General features: G+C 38.9%; 2 protein-coding genes and 1 non-coding gene across 5 annotated transcripts in view; 2 read left to right on the top strand and 1 right to left on the bottom strand.

Annotated features, from left to right (window-relative positions):
• Positions 1-23,439, top strand: part of LOC122447240 (ATP-binding cassette sub-family C member 4-like) — a 914,448-nt gene that overhangs the window by 527,177 nt on the left and 363,832 nt on the right. The gene's annotated exons all lie outside the window — the stretch shown is intronic.
• The window catches only part of LOC122447589 (ATP-binding cassette sub-family C member 4-like), a 225,484-nt gene that overhangs the window by 35,371 nt on the left and 166,674 nt on the right, over positions 1-23,439 (bottom strand). For all 3 annotated transcript variants that reach the window (XM_043478284.1, XM_043478285.1, XM_043478287.1), the window contains one exon: positions 5,211-5,300. In XM_043478284.1, coding sequence (XP_043334219.1) covers positions 5,211-5,300 — 90 coding nt within the window. The remainder of the gene's footprint in view (positions 1-5,210; positions 5,301-23,439) is intronic.
• LOC122447719 lies at positions 16,078-16,184 on the top strand. Its single transcript, XR_006271368.1, has one exon. It is a non-coding gene; the product is annotated as a U6 spliceosomal RNA (small nuclear RNA).

The raw sequence follows: 23,439 nt of genomic DNA, 5'->3' as shown, positions 1-23,439 counted from the left end.
GCATCTTATCTTGTGACATCTGTTCCTATAAATTAGGAAACAAATCCATACAGATAATTTATATATAATACTATTTCCTTATTAAATGGAAGTGTAAAAAAAAAATTCTTCAAATATTAAATGGCTCCAAGATACCATAACATCATAATGTAAACTGTGGAAGGCATTTTAAAAGGTGTAATTTAAGGAAAACATAGAGAATAATACTATTCAAAACTATATATCTCAGTGTAAAAGGTTTGAGATTGTTTTTGAGCTTGGGAAAATAATAAGCTACAGCAAAACTGAAAGTAATGATCTGAACCATTTCTATTATCATGATTTCAGAGTAACCTACTATATATACTGTATCTACTAGCCAGGTGCCAATGCCTCTCACAGGAGATTGTGAGATGTCAGATGGTTTCCATATTTTGTAGAACTTTCTTACTTTTCAAAAAGAAAGGCTGGTGTGGGCTGGAAGAGACACTGAAATGCAATCAACAGATGGAGAAGAGCTTTTACTACAGCAGGTCCAACAGAAAAGGAAGTAAAGGGGGAGCCTGTTCACCTAATACAAGGCCCCGGGAAATGGATGTGTGAGCTGTCTTCACAGCCAGGATTGAATCATGTGATTCCTGATGCATAGGCTGGGTGACACCCAGATTTCTGAATCTTGGTTTCCTGTGTGATGAGACACACTTGTGTCCTAACAGAGATATTATCAATGTTGACATAACTGGGTTATTTCTTTACAGTTTTCATAAGGCATGCCCTCGTTAGTTGTCTATTCCAGGATCAAAGCTGTTTTCTTTTTTTAACAGAAGTAACATATCACTGATTATTTTTAAGAGTTTTGGTGTTTTTTGTTTTTTTTTTTTAAACTAGAGGATAACATTTTTATAATGTGGTGGTCTCTATGATACATCAATGTGAATCAGTCACTATTTTAAATATGTGTGTATATATATTCTCTTCTTTTCCAGAGTTTTATTTACCATGATTCCTTAACCTTTGAGAGATAAAGTGCTTAATCCTCAGGTACCACTCATGTTATATTGGTAAAGCTGCCCTTGCTTTTTAGGTGTCCCAATCGGCATTAATTTCTGAAGAACTTTCCTCAATTTACAGTAAGCTATTTATCATTACATGAAAAAAATTAAAGTAGCTAAGATGAGATGGGCAGCATTCATAAAACTGTCTCCCTTCTGAATGTCCAACTCAGTCAAGGGAGAAGGAGGAGACAGAATTAAGAGGATTTAAAAATAAATTTAAAAGCTTCTTTTACTTTTAACTGAAGTTCTTAAAGAAGAAAACATAGTAGTGCCCTGTTACTCTCAGAAGACTCTGAGTTAGGGTTCACATTTTCCATTTGTTTGGCATCACTTATAAACCAATAACTGGGGGGTGTTAATCCACCTAAAAATTGACCTCTTTGCTTAAGTGATACTTCTTAGACTGACAAATCATCCCATCACCCTGTTACTACAGGAAGTATTTCTTTATTACATTTGCATGTTTATCAATGAAAGATTTAGTAGACATTCTAAAAATTAGAATATCAAAAATTTCACTGAATAACACATAAAAGTCATAAAGGAACAATTCCTAGAGAAATACAATGATGGGATGATTCCTCACTAAGAGATACCACTAAAGTAACAAGACCACTTCTGGAGTGGCATATGGAAACCACACAGTTCACTTCATGAAATAAATTCATGTTTATTTCTATTTACAGAAATTTCCAAATGTATTCTATATAAAGGAAGATCTTAGTATTGTCTACCACTTCCAGCACTTCATCATTATTAGAATCAGAGGCTACTACATTTTATTTTTATTTTGGCTCCTACAGATGAATTAAATATAAGTCAGAGGCAAATTCTAAGATAGCTTTTAAAAGGATTTCAGTTCAGTTCAGTTCAGTTGCGTCCAACTGTTTGCAACCCCATGAATCGCAGGATGCCAGGCCTCCCTGTCCATCACCAACTCCTGGAGTTTACTCAAACTCACTTCCATTGAGTCGGTGATGCCCTCCAACCATCTCATCCTCTGTCATCCCCTTCTCCTCCTGCCCCCAATCCCCCCGGCATCAGGGTCTTTTCCAGTGAGTCAACGCTTTGCATGAGATGGCCAAAGTATTGGAGTTTCAGCTTGAGCATCAGGTCTTCCAATGAACACACAGGACTGATCTCCTTTAGGATGGACTGGTTGGATCTCCTTGCAGTCCAAGGGACTCTCAAGAGTCTTCTCCAACACCACAGTTCAAAAGCATCAATTCTTTGGCACTCAGCTTTCTTCACAGTCCAACTCTCACATCCATACATGACCACTGGAAAAAGCATAGCCTTGACTAGATGGACCTTTATTGACAAAGTAATGTCTCTGCTTTTTAATATGCTATATAGGTTGGTCATAACTTTCCTTCCAAGGAGTAAGCGTCTTTTCATTTCATGGCTGCAATCACCACCTGCAGTGATTTTGGAGCCCCAAAAAATAAAGTCTGACACTGCTTCCACTGTTTCCCCATCTATTTCCCATGAAGTGATGGGACCAGATACCACAGTCTTAGTTTTCTGAATGTTGAGCTTTAAGCCAACTTTTTCACTCTCCTCTTTCACTTTCATCAAGAGGCTCTTTAGTTCTTCACTTTCTGCCATAAGGGCGGTGTCATCTGCATATCTGAGTTTATTGATATTTTTCCCGGCAATCTTGATTCCAGCTTGTGCTTCCTCCAGCCCGGCATTTCTCATGATGTACTCTGCATATAAGTTAAATAAGCAGGGTGACAATATACAGCCTTGACATACTCCTTTTCCTATTTGGAACCAGTCTGTTGTTCCATGTCCTTTTCTAACTTTGCTACCTGACCTGCATATAGGTTTCTCAAGAGGTGGGTCAGGTTGTTTGGTATTCCCATCTCTTTCAGAATTTTCCACACTTTATTGTGATCCACAGTCAAAGGCTTTGGCATAGTCAATAAAGCAGAAATAGATGTTTTTTTCTGGAACTCTCTTGCTTTTTCAATGATCCAGTGGATGTTGGCAACTTGATCTCTGTTTCCTCTGCCTTTTCTAAAACCAGCTTGAACATCTGGAAGTTCACAGTTCACGTATTGCTGAAGCCTGGCTTGGAGAATTTTGAGCATTACTTTACTAGCGTGTGAGATGAGTGCAACTGTGTGGTAGTTTGAGCATTCTTTGGCATTGCCTTTCTTAGGGATTGGAATGAAAGCTGGCCTTTTCCAATCCTGTGGCCACTGCTGAGTTTTCCAAATTTGCTGTCATATTGAATGCAATTAAAAGGATTTATCTCCCAATTAATGTCCCTTCACTGTCCGTGGAACAATGTGTTCTAAAATTCTATAGTAATTTTACCACTGGGGGATCTGTGAAGAGAGCTTAAGCTTGGAAACAAATTGGAAAGTAAGTTAACAATACTTCTAGTTTTTCCGAAAGGTGTGTACTAATCTCATCATTAACTCTTTCTTCTGAGTCCAGTAGAAATGGATCCTCCCATCTTTCTTTACATTTGATGGCTAACTGCACTTCCTACCTCTTCTCTTCTAGAATTTCACTGTAGAAAGACTCACTGACTTAAATGAAATCAGAGGTCCACTGCTTCTCAAATAGAAGGTGAAACAATCGACCTGATTTAAGAGCATAAAATCCTCACAGTTAGAAAGCAGGGTGGGTGTGTAAAGACTCAGTGTTGACATCCTTCAGAAGCCAGCAATATTGGCAGGAGATTGTCAGGCCTTCAGGTTGGCCTGCTCACAGTCAAATTCATCTGTGTATTACAGATTTGAGAGCTACCCCTGAAAGGGTGACACTAAATGACAAAAAGTACCAATTCAAAAGAGCAACACTGTGTCATTGGGATTTGTGGGGGAAAAAAACAAGCAAACAAAAAAAAAAAAAACCACTTCTGTTTTGAGAGAAATAAGCCACGCTTCTCTGAACTGAAGAGATCAATCAAACATTAAGTATTTATTAAGTGCCTACTTTTTAAAAGCAGAAAACTGAGCTAAGTCCTATGAGGGTTTAAAATCTGTCTACAGTTTAGAGGTCGAGATACAGTTTCCACCATAAGTAGCTTAGAATCGATTTACGAAACTGGGGCAAATACACAAAATAATTTATATTAAAATATACCAACCAACAACACCTTAACACTCAAAATCCATTTCATGAAATGGTGAGGAGATTCAAAGAAGTAGTCCGAAGGGAAACACTACACAAATAGAACATCTTCTAGAAATGAACTTAAAACTATAAAAACTTTGCAAAAGTTCCAGAGTTCCATTACTTGCATTTTCTCTGCAGCACTAAAGTAGTAGTCAATATATAATTATTATCACATTCTAACTGTATAATTTACCCTTATAAACACTTATGAAACATCACACTATTTTAGTAGTATGATCTCATTTATCTTTAAGTTAATAATGAAAAGCTATTATTGTCTTCACTTAGTAGCTGTTCCCTAATACCAGAGGAATAAAATGAATATTACAGGGTACTTAGGGTAATTAATTCACTAGATCACTAATATAATTTGAAGCCATAATTTAAAAATCTAGTTTAGTGCTCTGGTATAGTCAAAGCTTTGGTCTACAGTGGTCACGTATGGTTGTGAGAGCTGGACTGCCTTCGAACTGTGGTCCTAGAGAAGACTCCTTGGACAGCAAGGAGATCAAACCAGTCAATCTTAAGTGAAATCAACCCTGAATATTCCTTGGAAGGACTGATGCTGAAGATGAAGCTCCAGTATTTTGGTCACCTGATGCGAACAGCCGACTCATTGAAAAAGTCCCTGATGCTGGGAAAGATTGAAAGCAGAAGAGGGCATCAGAGGATGAGATGGTTGGATGGCATCACTGATGCAATGGACATGAACTTGGGCAAACTTTGAAAGATGGTGAGGGACAGGGAGGCCTAGCATGCTACAGTCCATGAAGTCACAGAGAGTCAAACATGGCTGTGGAACTGAACACAACACAACACAAAGTCAAGGTAATGTGTCTAGTTGCTTTGGATTCTAGGGGAAAAGCTAAAGTGGAAATATGAGTCATTATACTCTTGGTTTTCATCATCATCAATACACAGGTCATCAATGTTCTGCTAGGAGGTAAACAAAGTCAGTAAGTTCCCCTTTAATTGCTTGCAGTGCTATAAATGTACACACACATACTGATGCTAACAAACTAATAAGATTTAATAAATTACCTCTTCTAAGGCATTCCACAGTTCCTTATCTGTATGTTCATTGAAAGGATCCAAATTTTTCCTCATTGTTCCCGTGAATAAAACAGGTTCCTAAATAACCCAAAATAGTAAACATTATTAGTCAACTTTATCCATTTTATTCCAGTACTTACAGAATTAAAATGAACAAAATCAAAATTCACTGTGATCTTTAATATAAGGCTGTAAATGCCTGTTTACAAAAGCAGTATCTCTAAAATAATTTTCAGTTGTATAAACTGTGCTGCAAAATATCTTCTGGACCATTGAATACTAACAAAAGAAAGTGCTGAGGTGTGTCACCTTAAGAAAAACCTGAAAAACAGAAGGGAAGATTTGACTTTTTTCAATGCCTCACTGGTAATACCTGCTTAATAAAAAAATAAATGAGGATATAATTATTTGAGGAATTTTACACCAATAGCACTAGATAAGTTGCCAATTCTGGTGTGATACTAGGAAATACCAGAGCATAATTAGTTGAGGTTTGAAAGGGCTAATAGGCAGGTAGGGAGACCAGTCTCCAAAGATGGAGAGAGAAGGCAAAAAGGCACATTCCTTTGCATAGCAGGTATCTCAGATCCTGTGTTGCTATGGGGACTATCTGAAACTAACTTTTTCAACCCTCCAGCCCCTACCTGCTCAGCAAAACAGTGTATTTTGCTCAAAGGAATATCCTGTCTTAAGCCATGTTAATGAAACAATGTATCTTTCTTAGAAACCAGCTTTTCTTTAAAAACTAATGTCAGCTGCTTGGATACAACTTATCTCTCCCAGAGATATCTCCCTGGGAGATAGGTCCCCCTCCTTCAGATGTTATCTCAGGATGTATGTTATGGGAGAGGAGCCTGGTGCTGTTCTCTCCCAGCCTTGAGGTGTTTCTGTTATCTACGATTAGCAGCTCACTAACAAGTATATGGAGAAGGCAATGGCACCCCACTCCAGTACTCTTGCCTGGAAAATTCCATAGACGGAGGAGCCTGGTAGGCTGCAGTCCATGGGGTTGCGAAGAGTCAGACATGACTGAGTGACTGCACTTTCACTTTTCACTTTCCTTCATTGGAGGAGGAAATGGCAACCTACTCCAGTGTTCTTGCCTGGAGAATCCCAGGGACGGGGGAGCCTGATGGGCTGCCGTCTATGGGGTCACACAGAGTCGGACACGACTGAAGTGACTTAGCAGCAGCAGCAACAAGTATATAATGTCTTGCTAAAGACTAGCAAGGGGGTACTCTCCTAGGCCAGCCTTTCCAGTGCCTTTTGCTGGAAGCTTTCTCTATCCCTGTTATGTTAATAAAACTTTGCTACACAAAAGCTCTGAGTGGTTAAAGCCGTCTCTTTGGTCCTGGATTGAAATTCTCTCCTCTGGAGACCAAGAATACTGGCAACATTCACAGATCACAGCCATAATCTTTCAGGTTTGTGCCTCAAAGCAGAACTATTAAATAGTTTCACATTGGCACTGAAGAATAAAGATCAGACCATTTTCTCTGCTGGTAAAACAGTCTTCCCAGGATCTGGAATCTTTCCACATGTGTAAACGAAACATCTCCACACATGCAAGGAGAATGTCAATTACTGTGGTGTTGGAGAAGACTCTTGAGAGTCCCTTGGACTGCAAGGAGATCCAACCAGTCCATCCTAAAGCAGATCAGTCCTGGGTGTTCATTGGAAGGACTGATGCTGAAGCTGAAACTCCAATACTTTGGCCACCTCATGCGAAGAGTTGACTCATTGGAAGACCCTTCTGGGAGGGATTGGGGGGAGGAGGAGAAGGGGACGACAGAGGATGAGATGTCTGGATGGCAGCACCAACTCGATGGACATGAGTTTGAGTAAACTCCGGGAGTTTGTGATGCACAGGGAGGCCTGGCATGCTGCAATTCATGGGGTCGCAAAGAGTCGGACATGACTGAATGACTGAACTGAACTGAACTGAACTGAAGGCTCCTCTTAGGGCTGAAGAATTGATGCTTTTGAACTGTGGTGTTGGAGAAGACTCTTGAGAGTCCCTTGGACTGCAAGGAGATCAAACCAGTCCATCCTAAAGGAAATCAGTCTTGAATATTCATTGCAAGGACTGATGCTGAAGCTTAAACTCCAATTCTTTGGCCACCCTATGTGAAGAACTGAATCCTTGGAAAAGATCCTGATGCTGGGAAAGATTGAAGGCAAGAGGAGAAGGAGATGACAGAGGATGAGATGGTTGGATGACAGCACCAACTCGATGGACATGAGTTTGAGCAAGCTCTAGGAGTTGGTGATAGACCGGGAAGCCTGGCATGCTGCAGCCCATGGGGTCACAGAGTCAGACACAACTGAGTGACTAAACTGAAGTGAAGGCTCCCCTCTCCATGTAGAGATCACCTTTGAGTCTGCATCAGCTGGTCCCCACTTCTCTCACCTGTGTGTCAGATGACCTGCCTCACAGAACCTCATTACTAACTTCAAGGTCAGGATGACTTGAAACCTATTGTGACTTGTGTCATAACAAAATTATTTTAATTTAAATAGTTCTTACTATTCATCTACTTTGGGAGGAGCCACAAGTAAATTACTCTGGAAATAAAATATCTTTCTGGGTTTCAGGAGAGAATCTTATACATAAGCTCATGTAAGCCATTTAAGTTTTCTTCTGGAAGGTTCTAATAAGCCAGGACACAAAATATGAGCAGCAGAAAAGAGTGAAATTGGCTCTTTTCAGTGAAGAGCACAGAACAATGGAATACACTCATGTGGGAACAAGAGGATATCTGACTCTTCCACAAGTGCCCGAAACTGGTCGGAATTTCCAGCCTCAAATTGCACTGTTTCTCCTCACTTCATAAAAGCCTCAGAAGAAACATGAAGAAGACAGATAATTCTTTTCCCCAGCCATGAAGAAGAATGACACTCAGCCTCCTCTACCTTCCTTCCCTGTTGTCTTTGTTTCAAGTCTGGTGAGAGATAAATGGATGCAGAAAACACATGGTGTGCTACCAAAAAAAGATGCATCCCTAAGCAAAATCTAAAATTAAAAAGATATTTAACTTTAACCTTCAATTGCAGAAGGTTGATTAAGTGGCTGATATACCCCAAAAGCAATGAAAATCAGTAGCCATATTATACGTCAAAATTAGTAACTTGAACCAAAAAATCCTGAGACCAAATTTAAAGTCTCTTTAAAATTGAATTTAGGGTCAAAGACTAAACAACCCTCTAAGTGTGGTAAGAGTTCCTGATCAGAGGAATACCATTCTGCCTCAGATTTTAAAAACAACAACAAGTTGTTACTCTTTCTAATTTTCAACTCTAAGATTCTAACAAGCCAGATGATTTCTCTTCTTTTAGCTATTTCCATGAGGTTTACACAAATGACATGGCCAAGCAAGGGGAGGCTGGTGCCCAGTATTCATCCCTCTCCTCTGACTCTCCTCTACTTTCCCCCAGGAACCTAAACTATGGACAGGATTCTGCTCTGGGCTCAAGATGAGAGACTCTTTGAGAACTAATGTTTGAGGAGATAAAGAGACTGAAAGAGGCCACCTAAAGGAACCAGCTTTGAACCCAACCAGAAGAGAGACCAGGCCTCTTTGCTTATAACTACAGCAAGAATGTTTCTTTGCCCATCATAGCTTATGTGACCTGAACATTTTTTCCTTCAGGCTCCTTTCAAAGGGCAAATTCACATCCCATAAGAGGTCTAGGGTTTGATAAAGTGTCATCTGGTTTTCAAAGTACACTCTAGAGAGGTGTTACCTAATTTATGAAAAATATTAAATTGCTTTGTTTTTAAAAGGTGGATGGTTGCTCAGTGGTAAAGAATCCACCTGCCAGTGCAGGAGAGCATTTGATTCCTGGGTTGGGAAGATCCCCTGGAGAAGGAAATGGCTGTATTCCTGCTTGGGAAATATCATAGACAGAAGAGTCTGGCCTGCTACAGCCCATGGGGTCACAAAGATCTGGACATGACTGAGTGACTGAACAACAACAGCAACACATTAACACATTTGGTGGTTGAAGAGAACAGGCATAAAGACCCCACTGAATGTTCAATCAGGGGGACTTCCCTGGTGGTCCAGTGGTTAAGATTTCACCTTCCAGTGCAGGGGAGGCAGGTTTGATCCCTGGTGAGAGAGCTAAGATTCCATCTGCCTTGTGGCCGAAAACAGGAACATAAAGCAGAAACAATATAGCAACAAATTTAATTAAGACCTTAAAAAAAGTTGAATCAGGGTCTGGTTTATAATCAGGATCTATTTTATAAGCAGGGTCTATTTTGTAATCAGGGTCTCTCTCTATTGTTACCTCCCTCACCTTCTCTTTAGGAAACTCCTTGAAGCAGTCGAACCTCATCCAAGACTAGGAGACTAAAACTGGATTCGTTGAAGCAGAGGGAGTCCCTCACTTCTGAGCCCCTGACCAACATCTGCAGCTGCTTCATGCTGAACTTTAAACAGAGCCCCTAGACACTCTGTACGCCTTTAAAAGATTCTGCTAATTATCACCAAACCACTGCTGATTGTCACACACTTAAAAAAAAAAAAATTGTTTCAGCATTTTCCCATTGCAATATGTGTTCTCACTTAAGTCTACACTGTCAGTCTAAAAGGATATATTTGGCAATTATGCAGGCTTACTTAGCATTATTAGATGGAAGAATGTAGTTTAGAAATTAAGAATATTTCTCTTATGACATGCCAAATGTACATTTCAAAAATCAGAAAAACTTTAATGTTGGGAATCTCTCTAAATTAAACTCCAGGCTTTGCCCCTTGGTAAGTTAATTTTCCAGTGCCCTAGCTTTAAAATCTGTAAGATAAGGATAACCATATAATTCTTGTGAGCAAAAAGTGGGAGACGGTAGAGAAAGAAGGTAAAACATGTTAAAGCGAAAATCACTCAGTCATGTCCAACTCTTTGTGACCCCATGGACTATACAGTCCATGAAATTCTCCAGGCCAGAATACTGGAGTGGGTAGCCTTTCCCTTCTTCAGGGGATCTTCCCAATCGAGGGATTGAACTCAGGTCTCCCACATTGCAGGCGGATTATTTACCAACTGAGCACTAGGGAACATGTTAAAACATGTTAGTTCAGTTCAGTCACTCAGTCATGTCCAACTCTTTGTGATCCCACGGACTGCAGCATGCCAGGCTTCCCTGTCCATCACCAATGCCTGGAGCTAAGGATTCCACAAATGTTAGGGATTATTATTAATATGTGTGTAACTTGTCAGGGCCTACAACACTAGAGCAGCAGAAATGAGAGACAGAGGCCCTGTCCACAAGGAGAGGAAGAAAATAGTCAAGAATATGGGGAGGGCTAAAAAAATGCCAGAGATCTTCATGGGGGACTAAAAAGTATAAGTGGGTACAGTGTGGCGGGCAGGAAAGAACGTTATGGGAGGGGAGCCAGAAATCAAAAGATAAAAAGGGAGTGATATTCTTTCTTATTGTTCCTTATTGAAAAGACAGATTTTTCTGTTTTGCCTTTCCCTAAAACTCCTGTTTTGCTTATCTTTTTTCCTTCACTCTTTTTTTCTCACTCTTTAAATTTATATAAACAATGTGCTTTACACTATAAACAATAAATTTAAAGAAAATCACTCAAAACCACAAAAATATAAACAGAAATTAAACAGCAAAATCAGTCCAGAATGTGTTACTCTTTTTACTTAACTAGAAGTAATACTGGAAAAGTCAATGCCCTGATCCTTAAGGATAGTAACAGCTGCTACTGACTGAGGATTCCTAAAAACTAGAAATGGGCCACAACTGTTTTCTTATCCAGTTATATCTTCACAACAAATCTGTGCAGCAGTAATTCCTAGAACTGGTCTAAGGACCAGAACGATGAACCTTAGAAGCTGAGTGACTTCATCAAGGCCCCATAGTCTTATGAGGCAGAGAAGAAATAAAAATGTTGGTCATGTTGATACTTGGTCTACACTTTTAAACACTCTATCACTGGCTGCCTCCTGAATGACTTTCTTGGACCTTTTACAGATTGCAGGATCTCTCAAGATTCTCTCTCTTGAGTCAACCAATACTGTACATTGGAGATAAAAGCATATAAATGTTCTGTGTTTACAATGGTTGGTGGATACAAAGCTTAATAATGTTTTATAAGCAAACTCTCTGGAGTGTGTACCTAGAGCAGACCCAAACATAGAATGGAAACTGATGGAACAAATCCAAAACCTGGTGATGTCAAGGGATGTTTAGTCTTTGCTCAGATGTACTGCCAAAACATTACTTGCAGAACAAAGAATCATCCAGTGTTATATCTTTATTTATAGAGTACTTTTATGTACACAAGCACACAACCTTTTCTTATCAAGAAGCATTAACAGGGCAAATTTATAGATCCTTTCATCTATGGACATAAAAGTACCTTGCAGACATGCTAATTATTTCCAAAACTAATTTCATCTGGCCCATTTCAGAGATGGATACAATCAAAACATAAATCTTGGGAATTTAAACTCATTTTGCTCTTCTTGTTGTTCAGTCATGTAGTCACCTCTGACTGCCACCCCATGGACTGCAGCACACCACCTTTCACTGTCCTTGACCATCTCCCAGAATTTGTTCAAACTCATTTCAGTTGAGTTGGTGATGCCATCCAACCATCTCATCCTCTTTCATCCCCTTCTCCTCCTGCCTTCAATCTTTCCCAGCATCCGGGTCTTTTCAGAGAGTCAGTTCTTTATATCAGGCGGCTAAAGTATTGGAGTTTCAGCTTCAACATCAGTCCTTCCAATGTATATTCAGGACTGATCTCCTTTAGGACTGACTGGTTTGATTTTCTGGCTGTCTAAGGGAGTCTCAACAGTCTTCTCTACCTCCACAGTTGGAAGGCATCAGTTATTCACACTCAGCCTTTTTTATTGTCTAGCTCTTACATCCACACATGACTACTGGAGAAATTAGAGCTTTGACTATACAGACCTTTGTAGACAAAGTAATGTCTCTGCTTTTTAATATGCTGTCTAGGTTAGTCATAGCTTTTCTTCCAAGGAGCAAACGTCTTTTAATTTCATGGCTGCAGTCACCATCTGCAGTGATTTTGGAGCCCAAGAAACTAAAGTCTGTCACTGTTTCCATTGTTTCCCTATCTTTGCCATGAAGTAAGGGGACAAGATGCCATGATCTTTGTATCTTGAATGTTGTGTTTTAAGCCAGCTTTTTCACTCTCCTCTTTCACTTTCACTCTTGTCTTCACCAAGAGGCTCTTTAGTTCCTCTTCTCTTTCTACCATAAGGGTGGTGCCATCTGCATATCAGATGTTATTGATATTTTTCCAAGCAATCTTGATTTCAGCTTGTGCTTCATCCAGTCAGGCATTTCACATGATGTACTCTGCATATAAGTTAAATAAGCAGGGTGACAATATAGTCTTGACATATTCTTTTTCCTATTTGGAACCAGTCTGTTGTTCCATGTCCAGTTCTAACTGTTGCTTCCTAACCTGCATACAGGTTTCTCAGGAGGCAGGTAAGGTGGCCTGGTATTCCCATCTCCTTAAGAATTTTCCACAGTTTGTTGTGATGAACACAAAGTCTTTAGCATTGCCAGTGAAGCAAAAGTAGATGTTTTTATGGAATTCTCTTGTTTTTTCTGTGATCCAATGGATGCTGGCAATTTGTTCTCTGGTTACTCTGTCTTTTCTAAATCCAGCTTGGACATCTGGAATTCCATGGTTCATGTACTGTTGAAGCCTAGCTTCAAGGAATTTGGGCATTACTTTGCTAGCATGTGAAATGAGTACAACTGTGTATTAGTTTGAACATTTCTTGCCATTGCCCTTCTTTGGGATTGGAATGAAAACTGACCTTTTCCAGTCCTGTGGCCACTGGTGAGTTTCCAAATTTGCTGGCATATTGAGTGCCACACTTTCACAGCATCATCTTTGAGGCTTTGAAATAGCTTGGCTGGAATTCCGTCACCTCCACTATTTTTTTTCATAGTGATTCTTCCTAAGGCCCACTTGACTTCATACTTCACGATGTCTGGCTCTAGGTGAGTGATCATACTATCAGAATTATCCAGATCATTAAGATCTTTTTTGTATAGTTCTTCTGTGTATTCTTGCCACCTTTTCTTAATATCTTTTGCTTCTGTTAGGTCCATACCATTTCTGTCTTTTATTGTGGGTATCATTGCATGAAATGTTCCCTTGGTATCTAATTTTCTTGAAGAGATATCTAGTCTTTCCCATTCTGTTGTTTCCCTCTATTTCTTTGCAGTGTGTGCTTAAAAAGGCTCTCTTATCTCTCCTTGCTATTCTTTGGAACTCTGCCTTAAAATGGGTATATCTTTCCTTTTCTCCTTTGCCTTTAGTTTCTCTTCTTTTCTCAGCTATTTGTACGGCCTCCTCAGACAACCATTTTGCTTTTTTGTATTTATTTTTCCTGTGCATGGTTTTGATCATCTATTTATTTCCTGCTATTATCACTAAGTAATGAATCTAATAGCCAGAGAGAATCTTAAAATACAGATTTTATGTGCTGAAATTTTCTTCCCATTTTTTCCTGAAAGGAATTTTTTTAAAAAAATTAAATTGTGGTGAAAGTCACTCAGTCGTGTATGACTCTTTGTGACCCAATGGACTGTACAGTCCATGGAATTCTCCAGGTGAGAATACTGGAGTGGGTAGCCTTTCCCTTCTCCAGGGACTAAACCCAGGTCTCCCACATTGCAGGCAGATTCTTTACCAGCTGAGTCACAAGGGAAGCCCTAAATTGTGGGTAAAATACACATAAAATTTCTACTTAACCACTTTAAAGGTACATACAGTTCAGTGGTATTAAACACATTCCCATTGTCATAGAGCCATCACTTCTATCCAGGCACAGAATTTCTTTCATCTTGAAAAACTGAAACTCTGTACCCATTAAACAACTACTCCCCTCCCCTTTGTCCCTGCAATTCCTGGTAACCCTCTTTCCTGTTTCTGTCTCCATGAATTGACTACATTAGATACCTCACATTAGTAGAATAATACAGTATTTGTCATCTGTGCCTGTTTTATTTCACTTAGCACAATGACCTCAAGCTTCTTCTGTGTTGTAGCATGCCTCAGAATTTCCTTCTTTTATAAGGCTGAATAATATTGCATGAGCAACTACTGTAGTACTGAAACTTGACTTCAGTGGATCTGTGTCTATGGATCCGTGATGGTGGCTTTTTGAACACAGTATCTGAGGGACACCAGGGCTGATTGTCTGCATTCTCCTAGTTGATGCAGAGCCAATGATAGTGCCAAAACAGTGTATTTCATGAGCCCACACAGTAGGTGACAGGTTACACCATGGAACCCAATCCTTGGTGGACAGCTCTGGCAGAGGAATACTCAATGGCTCCTCTCCCAGTGGGAGAGCTCCAGGTCTGCCTATACTGCAGCTCAGAAACAGATATGGGGACTTCTACTCTAATAACTGGGGAGCAGACCCTTTCCCTGAGAGGACTATGAAACCACAGAGCAAAATGGAAGCCCCACACAACATCAAGTGCAGGCTTTGGTCACTATACCAGTCATACCCCCTGTAGAGGGGATAGCCAACAGCTCACACTGAGGAAAGATGCAGGAGGCATCCATAATGGTAATAAAAACAGTCTCACACTAAAATTCTTAAACTCACACAATCTACATAGGGACACTCCCACATAAAAACAGCCTCGCAAGACCACAGTAGATAAATGTTTCTCTTAAATTCCTAGAGTAAAAGAAATATAAATAAAATGAAGAATCAGAGAAACCACTCCTAATGGAAAGATAAAGAGAAATCCCTTGAAAGAATGATGAAACACTTTTTCAGTCTAATAGACTCTGAGTTCAGAAAGAAAGAAATTAAAATTCTGAAGAAATTAAGAAAGACTATCAACAGAAATTAGATAACTCTAAAAGTGAACTAGAAACTATAAAAAGGAACAAAGAAAAATTACAAAACTTATTTTCTTAGACAAAAGCTGAGCTAAAGGCTTGCTAAAGCTAAAGCTCCAATACTTTGGCCAAGTGATGCAAAGAGATGACTTGCTGGAAAGACTGAATGCTGGAAAAGACTGAAGGCAAAATAAGAACAGGCTGGCAGAGCATGAGATGGTTTGATAGCATCACCAACTCAGTGGAGGTGAATCTGAGTAATCTCTGGGAGAAAGTGGAGGACAGAGCAGCCTGATGTGCCACAATCCAAGGGGTTGCCAAGAGTCTGACATGTCTTGGCAACTGAACAACAACATAGACAATAAATAGCAAATTGCAGAATAATGAATAAGTGATGTGGAAGGTAGAATACTGGAAATCACGAGATCACAACAGCAGATGGACAAATAAAAAAAAGTGAAAGCAATCAGAACCCTATGGAACAAAATAAAGTGTGCCAATCAATACATGATGGGGAGCACAAGAGGAAGATAGAAAAAGTTTCATAAAAAATATATTTGAAGAAATTAGGGCTAAAAACTTCCCAAACCTAAAGAAATAACCAAATATTCAAGTATGGGAAGCACAGAGGGTCCCAAACTAGATGAACACAGACAGATCTACACAAAGACATATTTAAAATGGAAAAAGTTAAAGAAAGTATTATAAAACAAGGTTTAATATAGAAATAAATACCTATCTATTGATAATTATTTTAAATGTTAATAGACTAAATGCTCCCATAAAAAGACAGAGTGGCAGATTGGATAAAAAAAGAAAAAAGCCTACAATTTGCTGCCCGTGTGAGATCTGCAGCAAGGCAAAGGATGCATGTAGACTGAAAGTGAAGGAATGAAAAAAGTTATTTCATGCAAATGGAAACGACAAGAAAGTGGGGACTCACAATACTCATGTCAGACAAAATAGACTTTAAGACAAAGGCCGTGCTCACTTCGGCAGCACATATACTAAAATTGGAACGATACAGAGAAGATTAGCATGGCCCCTGCGCAAGGATGACATGCAAATTCGTGAAGCTTTCCATATTTTTAAAACACTGATGAAAGAAATCAAAGAGGACACAAACAGATGGAGAAACATACCCTGTTCATGGATTGGAAGAATCAATATTGTCAAAATGGCTATTCTACCCAAAGCAATCTATAGATTCAATGTAATCCCTATCAAGCTACCAACTGTATTTTTCACAAAACTAGAACAAATAATTTCACAATTTGTATGGAAATACAAAAAACCTCGAATAGCCAAAGTAATCTTGAGAAAGAAGAATGGAACTGGAGGAATCAACCTGCCTGACTTCAGACTCTACTACAAAGCCACAGTCATCAAGACAGTATGGTACTGGCCCAAAGACAGAAATCCAGATCAATGGAACAGAATAGAAATCCCAGAGATAAATCCATGAACCTACGGACACCTTATCTTTGACAAAGTAGGTAAAGATATACAATGGAAAAAAGACAACCTCTTTGACAAGTGGTGCTGGGAAAACTGGTCAACCACTTGTAAAAGAATGAAACTCGAACACTTTCTAACACCATACACAAAAATAAACTCAAAATGGATTAAAGATCTAAATGTAAGACCAGAAACTATAAAACTCCTAGAGGAGAACATAGGCAAAACACTCTCCGACATAAACCAGGCAGGCCAAGATCCTCTATGACCCACCTCCCCCAAATATTGGAAATAAAAGCAAAACTAAACAAATGGGATCTAATGAAACTTAAAAGCTTTTGCACTACAAAAGAAACTATAAGTAAGGTGAAAAGACAGCCGTCAAATTGGGAGAAAATAATAGCAAATGAAGAAACAGACAAAGGATTAATCTCAAAAATATACAAGCAACTCCTGCAGCTCAATTCCAGAAAAATAAATGACCCAATCAAAAAGTGGGCCAAAGAACTAAACAGACATTTCTCCAAAGAAGACATACAGATGGCTAACAAACACATGAAAAGATGCTCAACATCACTCATTATTAGAGAAATGCAAATCAAAACCACAATGAGGTACCATTACACGCCAGTCAGGATGGCTGCTATCCAAAAGTCTACAAGCAATAAATGCTGGAGAGGGTGTGGAGAAAAGGGAACCCTCTTACACTGTTGGTGGGAATGCAAACTAGTACAGCCACTATGGAGAACAGTGTGGAGATTTCTTAAAAAACTGGAAATAGAACTGCCATATGACCCAGCAATCCCACTTCTGGGCATACACACTGAGGAAACCAGATCTGAAAGAGACACTGCACCCCAATGTCATCGCAGCACTGTTTATAATAGCCAGGACATGGAAGCAACCTAGATGCCCATCAGCAGATGAATGGATAAGGAAGCTGTGGTACATATACACCATGGAATATTACTCAGCCGGTAAAAAGAATTCATTTGAATCAGTCCTAATGAGATGGATGAAACTGGAGCCCATTATACAGAGTGAAGTAAGCCAGAAAGATAAGAACATTACAGCATACTAACACATATATATGGAATTTAGAAAGATGGTAATGATAACCCTATATGCAAAACAGAAAAAGAGACACAGAAGTACAGAACAGACTTTTGAACTCTGTGGGAGAAGGTGAGGGTGGGATGTTTCCAAAGAACAGCATGTATATTATCTATGGTGAACAGATCACCAGCCCAGGTGGGAGCATGAGACAAGTGCTCCGGCCTGGTTGCACTGGGAAGACCCAGAGGAATCGGGTGGAGAGGGAGATGGGAGGGGGGATCGGGATGGGGAATAAGTGTAAATCTATGGCTGACTCATATCAATGTATGACAAAACCCACTGAAATGTTGTGAAGTAATTAGCCTCCAACTAATAAAAAAATTAAAAAAAAATAAAAAAAAAAAAAAAAAAAAAAAAAAAAAAAAAAAAAAAAAAAAAATATTTAAAAGATAATAAGAGAACACAACAAAAAAAACTAAAACAAAAACAATACAAAAATATCACCCTTTCATTTCTATAACTGCTTTGCAGAGTTATTCTATTCCTGAATGAGATGAATGATTTTTTTCTAAAACCCCCCAATATCTCTAGTCTGTATCTGACAATTGGGGCAGGATGAGATATTTTCACTCTATCTATGAATCTTGTTTTGGAGTTTATCATGAACCTTCGGGTGGAAGCCTTTGCTAATCTGGGAGGGAACAGAGATGAAGGAGTACAGGGATGGTATGTAAGGGGGCAACAGACAGCAGTCTCTACCAACAGTGACCCTGATGAAAAAGCAGGGAGGGAGTCTGAAGATGTTGAGGAAGAAAGGCTAAAGTGGGGTGCATAAAAGAAACTTTTACTCGAATTCAGTTTCTCCAACTTGGCAGTGTGGATATTTGGGGCTGAATAATTCTTGTGGGGAGGCTATCTTGGGCATCCTAGGATGTATAGCAGGACTTCTGCCCACTAGATGCCTACAGCAGCCCCTTCCAAGTTTTTATAACCAAAAATGTCTCCAGACATTGTCAAGTGTCCCCTGAAGAGCTAACTCACCCTGGTTTGACAACCACTGCCTTCATGGGAAGAAATTAGTAAAATGATTAGATGAAACATTTCATAGATTATTGAAATGTTCCCTATTTTTAAGTAGCTTTATTCATTCCCATAGGTTTACCCTAAAACTAATTACCTGTGCTAATAATACAAAGATCCAGGACTATGGTTTTTGATACATTTTCCCAGACTGTTCCCAGTGGTACTCTGTTCCTTGGTTTGAAACTAGAAGAAAAGAGGTGCTGGAAACCGCTAGTTGGCATTCCATTTTGCAAAAACTTTTTGCATGTCTGTGAAGTGCAAGGCATTGTAGGGAATACACACAGACTTTGTTTTAAAAGATATTACGATCTCATGACAAACAATTTCCCGTGCAGTTCTCTTTTGCTTTTTCCTTTTAATAAACACCTGGTTTATACTTGTTTCAGCAACAGAGAGCATTGCAAATAATGGTATGTAGTCATAAAATAGAATTGTTAAAGGAACAAAAAGACATACAGTTCTTTGTAACACTTCACTTAAATCATTTTCGGAACTTTAACAACTACATTAATTAGCTAAAAACAAGATTCCCTGCTTCTTCCCTGCTTCTTCCTCGGCAGTCCATTCCCCCAAATGTCTTCATTACTGAAATTTAGTCTTCCAACCACATGGATGGTTTATTTAGTACAAAGTCTTTGTACTGATCAATTAAATTTAAAGATAAACACATGTAATGAAATTATAATGAAGTAAAATTAATACTTCCTCACACAGATGCATAATATTTCGGTTCTTATTTTTATACTTATGAGATTGTAGACTTAAAAAAATATCCACAACTTAAAAGTTGAGAGTTATGTTTTATTTGGTGAGGATTTTTAGGACTTCAAGCCTGGGAGCATCTCAAACAACCCTGAGAGATCTGCTCCAAGGAGGCAACGAGAGGAGCCAGGTTACACGAAGTTTTGCAATAAAGTGCAGGTAGTCAGGAACAGCAAAAGATTATTGTTAAAGAAAACCAGATATCCAAAGTAGTGGGACTTAGCACTTTTCTATGTATGGGAAGATGCAAGAGTCTGGACTCACTGAAATAATTCCTTGGATAGGCACCTCAGCTCTCTGGGGCCAGTATCTTGTTTTCACATCCTGAGCTTCCTCAGGGCTCATGGAAGGGAGTGACTGCCTTGCTGTCTGATGGCTGTCAGATGGCAGGTATTCTTTCCTTCCCGAGTTCCCTCAGGGCTCACCAGCTCACCATCTGTGATGGCTGGTGTTCCTGGTCACAACATCCTTGTTCACTGATATGGCAGGAAATATTCCATTTCTCAAGATGAATGAATGAACAAGTAAAAGTCTCAAACAAACAGAAATGTGATGCCCAGGGGCATTAATTTTATGACCTATAATCAAAAGAATTGACATAAACCCCACTACACTGCTATCCCCTAGGATTCCTATTTCTTTAAAACTGTAAAATGCCTAAATATGTATTTCCTTCTGACTGAATTACAAACACATATTTATCTTCCTACTACACTTTGTCAACCTTGCACCTTCAAATCCAAAGTCATGTCTTTTCCTCTGATATCTATCCCTTTATTCATGTACTAAGGGTTAAAAACCTATATAACAAGCAAATGTCAAAACTATAGGATATCAACAGAAACAAATAAAAATACTATATTATAGAAATGAAGCTCTTGACATAAAAACCAGGAGAAACAGTTTGCTTTGATTTCAGGTGTGAGCTTAAACTCCCTTCTCCTTCTTCCAATTCTAGTTGACCCAGTTTAATTACACAAATTGTAATTTATAAGATGATTTATTTATTGAAAAATAAATGTACTCTAAAATTCTAGAAACAACCACTTATAAAATAGTGATGTGCTGTGCCTTTTTACATGCAATAAATAACCAGCTTGAGATGAAAGCAAAGCAGAAGCTACATCTCAATTCTACTTAACGGATCTGAATATTTACTAGGAGAGAGTCCAGGCAGGTCAAGTCACTTAATTATTCCAAGTCTTATCTGTAAAACGGATATAAATATCTGCCCTATCTTACCTTACACAGTTGTCCTGAAGTTCATATAAAAAATCTAATTGTTAGGAGAAAAAATCCTGCAAATGCTGTAACAGAACTGTTAATACGCATGTTAAATTCTTTCCGTTGAATCACTCAGCATCTTTGTTCATGCCTTACAGAAAGCTGGAGGTACTGTGCCCCCTGCTGTTGAAATGTGAATATACATATATTGAAGTCACTCAGTTGTGTCTGACTCTCTGTGACCCCATGATTCGTACCAGGCTCCTCTGTCCATTGGATTTTCCAGGCAACGGTACTGGAGTGGGTTGCTATTTCCTTCTTCAGGGCATCTTCCCAACCCAGGGATCGAACCTAGGTCTCCCGCATCGCAGGCCTAACCATCTGAGCCACCAGGGAAGCCCTTGGTTAAGCCCTCCTTCCCTGAGCCACCAGGGAAGCCCAGGGAAACCATCTATATGTGGTTGTTGGCTAAAAGAGTAAGAATTATACTGGAAACAATGCCTCTTTATGAGAGTAAAAATGCTGAAATAAAAAAGTTTAAATCTTCATAGAGGAAGCAACTACCCTAATGCAATAAAACCATGACTTCCAAATTTCCTGCCAAGACCAAGGTAGGTAGAACTAATCCTAATCAGATTTTTTTTTGGTTTTGAAACTTTATGATTTGCTTCTCTCATTTTGATTTCTTTGTACTTCTACTCCCTGAACTCTTAACACTTTGGGCTTCTGGGACCGAAACCAATCTTTTGTACTGTCTCTTCACTCCATTCCCCAGGAAGGCCAGAAAGCTTCTGATTAATGGCAGAAACTCCTTAATTAACTGAATGTTAACTGAAAAATATTTCAGAAAGTATTAACTGATCTACTTTTTAACTTTTATTAAGCTACTTGTTTCCAACTGCATAATAAAAGAGTTTTTATTGTACCCCTGGTACATGCATCACAAATCACATTTTTGTTTTTCCTTTTCTTCTGGGGTGGAGGGAGAGAGAGATGGTTACAATAGGGAGTGTGATCGATAGAAAAATTAAGATAAAATAAAACATACATCCTCTAATGGATTGGTACTCAGCTACAGGGAATCTGTCACTTATTTTCCTATTTCTAATCCCTAGAACAATGCAAATTCATAACCCACAATTGAGGTTCAGTTTGTTTGAATTAAATCACCTTGATTTGTATTTCTCAGATTGATAAGAGTCTGCCAGCATCCTCAGTACCCTGAGATCTGCCCCTAGCACCAGTCTCCCTGAAAACGCTTCTCAGGCCCAGACTTGGCCACTACTGCTGACTTAAAAAATATCTATAACCTAAAAATTGAGAGTTATGATTTATTCAGCAAGACATCTTAGGACTTCAAGCCTGTGAGACAGCATCTCAAGTAACTCTGATAGAACTGCTCCGAGTAGGCGAGGGGAGGAGCCAGGTTATATAGAAGCTTTGTAACAAAGAGCAGGTAGCATGAACATCAAAAGATTATTATTAATTAAAGAAAACCAGATATACTAAGTTAAGGAATTTAGTGCTTTTCTATGCGTGGGAAGATGCAAGAATCTGGGCTCACTGCTATCCAGGGCAGTAGCCGGTGTTTCCACATCCTGAGCTTCCTTCCCTCAGGGGTCACCATAGAAATTGTGGTCTGATGGCTGCTGTCCTTCCTAAGTGTCCATGGGGCTCACCAGCTCACATTGGTGAACTACAATCACTGATGACTGTGACATCCTTGTTTACTGATATGGTAGGAAATATTTCATTTCTCACTGCCAGTCCAAACCCAACGTTCATTCCCCTGGCCTCCAAGACTCCAAAATGAAGTTTGTTTTTGGATTTGGGGTGATACTTTTAATTAGTGTGGGGCTTCCCTTGTGGTTCAGCTGGTTAAGAATCCGCCTGCAATGTGGAAGACCTGGGTTCGAGCCCTCGGTTGGGAAGATCCAGAGAAGGTAAAGAAGGGAACAGCTACCCACTCCAGTATTCTGGCCTGGAGAATTCCATGGATTGTACAGTCCGTGGGGTCACAAAGAGTTGGATACAACTGAGTGACTTTCACACACTTTAATGTGTGAATACAATATGTAAATTGTGTGAATGTGTGAATACAATGTGTGTTTAATAAAATGGCTTCATGCTGATGTCCTGGAATGTATTAATATCATTTCTATTATTTCCACCTCTGGTTCTGAGGTTCCCATTGGGGGGAAAAAAAAAGTCTATCTATAGTCAAAGTATACCTTAATGCTGGGCAATTAAGAAAAGATACAAAAGACACAAAATCCATCTTGACCACAAGAGTTGGAAAACTTTCTGTCCATGCTTTTGAAGATTATCTTTTGACACTAACATTTAAATATATATTTTTAATTTAAAGGAGAATTTTAGAAGTTTCCAAGAAATCAAAAATATTGTCTCCAATTCAGTAAACCATTTTATCAATTAATCTTTTATTTTTTATTTCACACATCAATATTTTATAGAAAAAAAGAGCCTCTTAATATTAAACTCTAATTACAATGCTTTATTCTGATTCTTTCCAAAGTAGAGACCTCAATTTTTACACAATCAGTAAATACAATAACTTAACACTTTCGAGGCTCATTTAAACATTTCCCATACAGTTTTACATATATCAATACTATTAATGGCTATATAACAGTCTATGAAAGCAATAGCAATACGCGAAAATTTACTTATCCAGTTCCCAATTACAGGGCTCTTTTAAAAATTCAAATGAATGCACTCACTAGAAATATCTTTATACAAAT

The sequence above is a fragment of the Cervus canadensis genome, chromosome 9 (genome assembly GCF_019320065.1).
Source record: "Cervus canadensis isolate Bull #8, Minnesota chromosome 9, ASM1932006v1, whole genome shotgun sequence".
Classification (NCBI taxonomy): Eukaryota; Metazoa; Chordata; class Mammalia; order Artiodactyla; family Cervidae; genus Cervus; species Cervus canadensis.
The sequence above is the reverse complement of the archived record's forward strand: the minus strand, read 5'-3'. Positions and strand labels throughout refer to the sequence as shown.